Source organism: Citrus sinensis, chromosome 9 (assembly GCF_022201045.2).
Source record: "Citrus sinensis cultivar Valencia sweet orange chromosome 9, DVS_A1.0, whole genome shotgun sequence".
NCBI classification, from domain to species: domain Eukaryota; kingdom Viridiplantae; phylum Streptophyta; class Magnoliopsida; order Sapindales; family Rutaceae; genus Citrus; species Citrus sinensis.
The window spans coordinates 25,856,571-25,865,213 of NC_068564.1; the positions used below are offsets into that span (position 1 = coordinate 25,856,571).

The 8,643-nt window shown below is 37.8% G+C and overlaps 1 protein-coding gene across 5 annotated transcripts; it reads right to left on the reverse strand.

Moving 5' to 3' along the window:
* Positions 1-2,178: 2,178 nt before the first annotated feature.
* Positions 2,179-8,392, reverse strand: LOC102607728 (autophagy-related protein 18f). Of its 5 annotated transcripts, none has more exons than XM_052433361.1 (8): positions 7,270-8,388; positions 5,757-6,221; positions 5,237-5,674; positions 4,730-4,966; positions 3,798-4,622; positions 3,525-3,691; positions 2,779-3,144; positions 2,179-2,520 (listed from the first exon to the last, which is right to left on the reverse strand). In XM_052433361.1, the coding sequence occupies exons 1-7, from the start codon at positions 7,537-7,539 to the stop codon at positions 2,781-2,783; spliced, it is 2,766 nt and encodes a 921-aa protein (XP_052289321.1). In that variant the 5' UTR covers positions 7,540-8,388; the 3' UTR covers positions 2,179-2,520; positions 2,779-2,780. The 5 variants fall into 5 exon arrangements, with proteins under 5 accessions (XP_052289321.1, XP_015384776.1, XP_015384772.1 ...); XM_015529290.3 differs by adding an exon at positions 7,105-7,147 and having other exon boundaries at positions 2,179-3,144; positions 7,270-7,418; XM_015529286.3 differs by having other exon boundaries at positions 2,179-3,144; positions 7,270-8,387.
* Positions 8,393-8,643: the final 251 nt, after the last annotated feature.

The following is an 8,643-nucleotide window of genomic DNA, read 5'->3' on the forward strand; positions in this document are numbered from 1 at the left end:
TGGAGCGTTATATTCTAGTTGTCTATATTGTTGATTGAGTTCCCTCCATTGATCGTGAGCAGGAGAGCGAGGAAGTGGGATCTTATTATATTGGAATTGAGACTGCCTCGGATGGAATTGGTATGGGAATGCCTGACTACTCGCCTTTCCACTTGAGGATGATTTGTCGTTTTAGATAGGCCCACTCTCTTTTTTAACCTTCTTCTCTTTTTTCTTCAATACTTCAAGCTGCTCAACTCTCAATCTTGCTGTTTTTTCTTCCTTGATCTCAATATCTCTCTTCGCATACTCATAAGCAGCGAAATATAACTGTATTGCCAGATTTCTCAAATTGTACCAGAAACGTCTTATCTTTACCCCCCTTTTTTAAAGCCCTTTCAAAGCCTGTGAATGGTTAAAGGCTCCAAAATCAAGAATAGCCCGATAATACCTGTTTAAGAACTCCCTAAGAGGGGCATTTTCTCTCTGTTTTATTCCCAACAACTCCATCATATCATCTTTTGGACTACCTTATGAAATTGCTATGCAAACTTCCTGCCCATCTGGTCGAAACTCCTGATACCTCCTCGAAGCAATTTTCAGTACCACTCCCGCGCACGTCATTCTAAAGTTAATGAAAACACCTTACACCTCTGGGCCTGTGTTAAGCCTTGCACCCCCTATCATATCAATAAAACGTTTAACATGAACTAAAGGGTCACTCTTTCCTGAGTATTTGAGATCAGAGAAACGGAAATCTCGCAGGATTATTGTACTTATAATCTCCTCTGAGAGAGGTGACTCATTGTCCAGCATAATCCTCTAGCTTGGTGCCTTCTGCCGTCCTGGGAGTTCATCTATCACTTGAGCCAATTGACGCATCTTCCCTTCCAATTCTATATCACCATATGGGTTTTGTACCGTGACCTGATCGCGTTCTCGCACGACAACATTTAGATGATATCTCAACTCTCCCTCTTGAACATTCATTCCTCCCCCTGAATTCAATTGGCCCTGATTTTCTCCTAACTGAACCTCATCTCGAGTACTTTGATTACTTCAATGCCGAGCCTCCTCGTCATGACTCCACTCACCTCCAGTTGCCCTGTTACTAGGGCCAGAGACACCGAGATTTTCTCCTTGGGACCTCTCCTTAATCCTCTTCTTCCCTTCCTTTAAATCTTGAAGGACAGCATGAGGGCTTCCATTTATTTCTCCATCTGTTCCATTCATTCATACATCATCATTTCTCTTTCCTCATTTGTCGTTCCTCGAAAAATAGTAGGTTCACTGGTTCCAGAATTTGCCACGCGAGCTCCATTCCTTCTTGAATTCATATTTCTTGTCTTGTTGTCAGTTTATTTGGTGCACAATAGCTTTTTGCCTCGAATTCCCCACAGACGACACCAAACTATTGATATCGAAATCTGGTCAAGCTGATGATGGCGACCAGGTTGCTTCGTCAATACTTCAATTTGTTTTGATGGGAAACTGTCACTTGTCGCTCTAGAAGAATTTGAATTGCACCGATACCCTATTTAATATGCAATAATAGAAAACTGTCAAGTGGCACCAGATTCTTCGCAGTAAAAATCATCTAACGCTCAAGTCAGTAATTAGGTTTTTATTTGGAAAACAATAATCTCACACACTCATGATCTCTTCTATATTTTTTTATCAGATTCTTTTTCTAGTCGAAAAAAATGTCCCTTTTTTCAAGATCTTCTTGGGTTCTTATAAACAATCACGAATATCACTTATTCTTCAATGCGCAACCGTTATCAAATTGAATGTGCCGCTTAACTCTAAGAGTTAATGCATCTGCTTCTAAGTAGTTATTAAGCAACAATTATAACGTTTGGTTATGCTTAAATGCTACAGTGGGACATGCTTGGACATTACGAACTCTCTCCCAAGTGGAGCTCTAAAACCCGAGAATTAGACCAAGATCATAAGATCAGACGACCTGATTCTAGTCTCCTCGCAGAATGTTGGTCACTTATTCATGTGACCAGATTAATGCTTCCTCGACACCCCTTATTATCTTTGTGACCTCGATATTTGTGGAGATATTATCATTTTGTACTTAAATTATGTACGGCTCTAGCATCAACTTTGCACCCACGAAACTTGTTGCTTCATTGCAACTTCACAAAATGTGACTCTTACTTAACAAAAAGTTGCACATGGATTGAAACATATTGAATGCAAATTACACTAACAGAAGAAGACCAAGGGCTACAATGTAATGCTATTATTTACATATTACAACTGATTATTAGGAAATGTAATTTTCCTGTTCTGTTATTTACAAAGTCACCAGAAGATAAAAACCCAAACAACATAGTATCCACACTTTCAATTTCCGAATGATGATCTTCATCATGGTCAAACCCACTACACCTCAATCGTTGTCCTTTCACCCCCATAGTATTAAACACTGTTAATCAGCCTCCCAGGAGAGGGGGGGGGGGGGGGAGGGGGGGGGAATAAATAACCGCACACCTGAATAAGAACAAATGCGAGGACTTCAACTCAAATCTGCAAGACATACACTCACTATTAAGACACCATAGACTGAAGTATTGCAATCTAAAAGCCAGATTGTAACTCTTCAGCTTAATTTTTGGAAGAGCAGCAGCCAGTGTTTCATAAACACCAACTTTTACTTAACTAATGTTTACTGCCAGCCCTTATAACATCAGCAAGGAATTCCATTCCACAATAGATGTGTATTAAAAGCCCTTACATGTCAATTCCAGACGGAGCCTAAAATTAAATTGGCAACAGGGAAATTACCTCTAATCAAACTCATCCCCTTCGTCTTCAAAATGATTCTCCATTCTCAGGCCCTCAATTTTACTATTTACAAACTTAAGTTGAGCCTCCACTCTTAAGCTCTCACTATTATTTACAATCTCATGCCGAGTTTTGGTTTTAGGGCTGACACTATTATTTACAAAGCCCTTGGTATCTACTGGCATCTGAGGACAATCTAAACTTGTTTCTTCGATGCCAATGTTAGGTTCGGCTGCTAAAGCACCATTGTCAGTTACAGAATCAAGAGATCCAGAGCTGCTCCTTCTTGAAAGCAGGCCATTTTCAGACAGCCCAGATCTCTGATGTAGCAGTCGCTCATTGCTATTTCTACCTACAGTAGGAACCCTGCAACAAGAAAAACATTTATATATTTCATGACTTCAGCATATGATTTCATAGATGAGCACCAAAATTCATTTACAAAAATATATAACTGAACCCTGCATAACAACAAAACCAAATTTCATGAAAGTCAGCATGAGGTTTCACGTTTGAAGATGAGGAAAACCATGTACAAGAACATGTAAACCAAAACTAAGCCAGTATCTACTAAATTCATATATACCATAAATTGTGCATATACACTATATAATTAGCTAACAACCTTATCTCATAGACTACACTAGAATGATAATGTAAAAGAGTCAAATAGCTAACCTATAAAACTAATGGTACAAAGGCTAGTTAAACATAAACATTATAGAACCTATGGAAATTTAGGGCACCTTGCTTGCGAAAATTTGGGACTTTGAAGATAGTCAAAAACTGGTACCAAGTCTTTTGATCTTGCTTCGACCATGCGCGTTGGAAACCGTTCGATTTCAATTTCCCCTTTCAGAAAATTTTCTTCTCCCATTTTAAAGTCCTTTATCATCATCGACTGAAAATATATCTAAAAAGCAATGGCACAAGAACAACAAGCATGTTAAACATCAAAGAAAACATTCACATGATTCTATGTATAAATGCTTCATAGAAAACCCTGCACAAGGAAATACCTGAGGTTTAGCCCACAACGGAATGCGAGGTGGATGCATCTGCAGTTCAGCTTCAGAAATATACAGATGATGCTTATCTTCAGGACTAACCTTTGTTTTCTCAATCACACCGTTAGCTTCAGTAGAAGCAAAATTTCCATCTTTCACTTCTTCAGGGTATATCTTATTGCTATCTAAAGTTCCATTATCACCATATATGTCTATATTATCTTCTCGCTCTCTTCGAGCTTGTTTCTGACAAATATTCCACTTCTGGATTGCCTCAACAACTAATCTAGGATCATCCTCTGGAACTGAATCATAAGCACTGCCTAATCCAGGCACACCCATTGTTACATCTAGACCAGTTGATATTCGCAATGCATACTGAATCATACATCCAGAGGGAGAAAAGACCAGAAGGTGGTTCTTTATCTTTAAAGAGCTGCCAGCTGCATATGTTTCACTATTGCCTTTGCAGTTATGGAAAGATGAAGCAATGGCCCCAGAGAGCGAACTCACCCTTCCTGTCGCAGCCGCTGCTGCACCACTAACAGTGCCTCTCCATCCATTATTTCCATTCCTTATTCTGCTAACCACAGAGAGAGTAACTGGGGGACCAGATGCACAAAGGCTCTGTTGATTAGGCATTTGCAAACCTAAATTGGGTGGCCAACGAACTCCTGACTTAGCCATTGCACCATGCTTTGTGGTGAAATTAGCATCAGTAGGTTGAAAATTGACTGATCCTCCCAAAGGATTTATAGCAAATAAATGGCTCGTCCCCCTAGAGGAACTAATCATAATCCAATTGCTGTCATCACTGAAACTAATATCTTGTATAACCTGGAACCAAAAAAAAAAAAGGGGAAACAAAATATAATATAATGAGCAAATGGGTCAATAGATTACAGTTGTAAAAGAAAACTATGGAACAACAATAGTGCTCTTACAGCATTTGTTAAACCACGTTGCAGCCTGTAAAGATGTACATAAGATGAACCAGCATCACATGCAGAGGAGGTCCCTAGGATTCCGGGGATTATTTTGAAAATATTTATGTTATGACCCTGAACTGAAGCAGTCACTAAAAGTATCCCGCTAGGATCAAAGCATAATGCTGAAATAGGACTCTTGTGCGCCCTAAACTGGGCAATAACATTTTTACTGACAATGTCTCTGACAATGACCTGATTAACACATAGGGGAAAAAGAAGTAAGGGAAAAGAGGTAAGGCATAAAAGTATCATCATTATATTCAGACTCAAATAAATGGATATAGAAAAATACAGATCGCAATTTTGTTTCCAAATAAAGCTAAAATAAGATTGTTCCTCAAATAACATCATTATACAAGTGTGCATGCGATTGGGAAGAGCAGCAAAGAACCAAATACTATAAAAGAAACGAAAAAGGCCTCAGTTGCCGACACAAATAAACTTCAGAAGAATAGAAGGTACCATTCCAACATTCTCAGCATCAGGAAAATGACCATTAACAGTTCCATTACTTTTCCCACCAGGAATTGCTGATTGCAGAGAATTCTGGGAATCAGGTAGAAATTCTGAGCAGTATTGCGACAGCTTTTTATATCCTAGATCTCCAAGGTTCACTATCCCAGCAGCCAGATGTTTGCTCGATTCTTTTGCATAGTGTGCAACACGGCTCCCATTTGAAGCAAAGCCAGAAAAGCTCCGGGACTGCATTAGATGTTGTGGATTTACACGCCCGTCATTTGAGACAACAACTGGACTTCCACTATAAGCCAGCCACCTGGGACCAACAGCGAGAGGTCCATAGCCAATACCTATACCTCCAGCACTAGGATGTCCCATAACTATAGGATTTGTTAGAATTGCGTATTCAATCTCTAATGTTGCAGCATCAAAGCAGTGTACCTGCAGTATGTGAAAAATTAATTCTCATACACTGACTAGGGGAAAGATACGAGTGGTTGGAAACAAATGCACAAGTAAATACCTGAGCTGCCTGACATATGGCAACAACTCTAGAGCTGCATCTTACAGAATAAATGGGAGACCTGAACTTTAGCATATGCACATAAGACTGAGATCTCAAGGAATAAAAATGAACAACCGTGGGCACAGAACTGCCATTCCCCAAGTCATGGTAGTTTGCAGAAGTCCCATTGCAAGCAGTAGCTAACCCATCCTGAACTTTAGTACCACAAGAACGGGACCCATCAGCACAAAATACCAGGAGTGGCCTGACTTCTGCAAACTTGTCTCTCGATCTTTTTGATGTTATTGGTCTTGGTAACATTTGCATAAATGAGACAGGACCATCATATCGGGAGACCAGGTCATGAACGTTATCCGCCTCTTCAACATCCCAAACCTGGAAACCAGACCGATACCCCAGCAGCAGGACTCGCCGTGTTGCACCTGCCTCACTCTCTAATTTGTCAAACCCAGCCCAAAGCACCTTTATATCATAAAAATGAAATTTGGTATGAGCCATTTCAACTCTCAGATCATAATTTCAAGTACTCAAATTAGCAAGAATCGTGCCATAAGAATAACATCAACAGGAAAGACAGCAGCATAGCCATCCATACTGAGCACAAAAGAAAAAGTTAATAAAAGCCAGCGTTCTTTTCAAAAAATTTCAAAACAAATTTCAAAATAAACAGAAAAACAAGTTTCCAGAGATTCAACTCATACCATATCGCAAAAGTCAATGAACAAGCTCAAATCCTCAACTCCTTTGGTAAAAGATCACCCCACGAGCCACAATTGTTTTACCAGGTACCACAAGTGAACTAATTCCGCAATCATAAAACTTAGATGACAAAATGATAAACATACCGAAACTCTTGTCAACTCGATAGATTGCATCAAAATGCCACCACCAACCACTCAGCCCAAAATAATAAAACAGATTACCGCATACACACATTGCTATATACCAAAAATAAACTAAAGTATAAACATCCACCCGCAAATTCAACTAATAGATAATTTAAAATAAGCATGCCACATTATAACTGTCCATCGAAATCCACCCCAAAGTCAGAATACCCACTTGGAAAACTGGAAAGAGAACTCCTGCTTATTCCACATCCCAAAATCTAAATATCCAATAATAATCTCTGCATGGGCATATGGAATTTTTTTATGTATCCACTCATAAATACAAAATTACATCGGTTCAAAACTTTTTAAAAAAGATATATACAACCCACAAATCATCTAAACTTGACAGTTGCATTCAAATTAAAGGCCAAAATCAACTTGGACATGTCAATATAAGCAGAATAAGAATTACACAGCTGGCACTTGTTCATAACCAAAAAACTAAGGTTTACCTACTTTCAGCCAGAACTACACTTTCCTTAGAAGCACTTACACCTACATAACAAACACATTCAAACTCAAAGCTTGAAATACTCTACTTCTAATACATCAAAACACAAACACAATTTTGACTTAATTAACCAAAAACAAAATCGCAAATAAACAAGTAAAAGTACCTGATCATGGCTTGACTCATCATCTCTCTCCACAATAGAAGACGCCACAGAAACGGCCGACCTGGCCACCGTTGACGCCCCAGATGACACGATCCTAAAATAACTCGATATGGCACGAAACGGGCTCTTTGTGGACCGCGAAACGACACCGTTTTGCGGTTTAGGCCCATCAGTACTATTCCTCATCCCAGAAAAGAACCGGACAATGAAATTAACGAATACCCAGAACACTAAATTCAGTTCTATGTCTCCAATTTGTTGTTCAAGCATAACCCCAGGCTGTTTCTATTGTAAAAATCAAAACCTTTTTGAGCTCCCAAAAAAAAAAAAATCCGATATCATTATGTAAAGAAACAGCTCTAAAATTTCAAATTTTCAGCTTTCAAGTGGGTTCGTGTTGGGTTTTGTGAAGAACCCAGATAAAAAAAGCTCTCAATCGAAACAAGAGCCGGTTTGATTTTGGTTTGCTGAAGAAAAATAGAAACTGCTTTCAGACAACAAACGAAAGCAAAAGCAAATTATAAAAGAAAAAAAAAACAATTGTTTGAAATTGAAAGAGTTTTTTTGGGTTTATATGTTTAATACCCAGAAACGAAAATCAAAAAGATATCAATTTGATAAACAACTTTTATTGATCAGTATCGTAATATACAATTAAAATCAAAAAATTAAAAAATTTACAGAAAACATAAACAAAATAAAAACGAATTTGTTTTTTTCTTTCAAAAATCGAAATATTTTACAGTAGATTATTTCATCGAATGGTTTTTCGACGACTAAAAATTTAGCTGGAAAAATCAAAGAAGAGAGGCAGAAGGGTCCTTAGAGAGAGAAAGTTGTGGAGAGAGACAGAAGCAGAAGTTGGATAATGAAGAGTTTATACAATACAACATGTTTTGTTTTTGTTTTTTCTTTTTTTTCTTTTTTTTTAATGAATCTCTTTTGAATTTGGTTTGGTTTGATAATTAAACTAAATAATTAATGAAAATAGTCTTCTTATTTGTTGAATGAAAAAGTTGAAAATTTTAGAAATTCAATTTCAAAAGTGCGTTTGCTTTATGTGTTGGGTTTGGATTTGGTTTTGTTGTTGTTTCGGCTTCTCGTTGTTGAACCAAACATTCCCACACGTCTTTTCAAAGTCTCAAACTTCCAACTTCCAAGTCTTCTACTCTTTCATTGTCTCGTGGTTAAGGGATCACAAAATATTTATAGCATAAAATGCTATGTTAACATTTTAATGTTAGCTCTTTTTTTATGCGACTCAATGTTGTGACTACGGTATCTAAGAATATTATATCTCATAATTTGATAGCTAGATTTTATTTATTTTTTTAACATATAATTATACTTAAATGATGGGAGAACGATAATCTT

Coding starts and splice junctions, on each gene's coding strand:
- LOC102607728 (XM_052433361.1), bottom strand. CDS start 7,539: ATGCTTGAACAACAAATTGGAGACATAGAACTGAATTTAGTGTTCTGG. Junction 5,675..5,756: donor CCATATGTCAGGCAGCTCAG/GTATTTACTTGT, acceptor CACATACTGCAG/GTACACTGCTTTGATGCTGC. Junction 3,145..3,524: donor CCCAAATTTTCGCAAGCAAG/GTGCCCTAAATT, acceptor TTCTTGTTGCAG/GGTTCCTACTGTAGGTAGAA.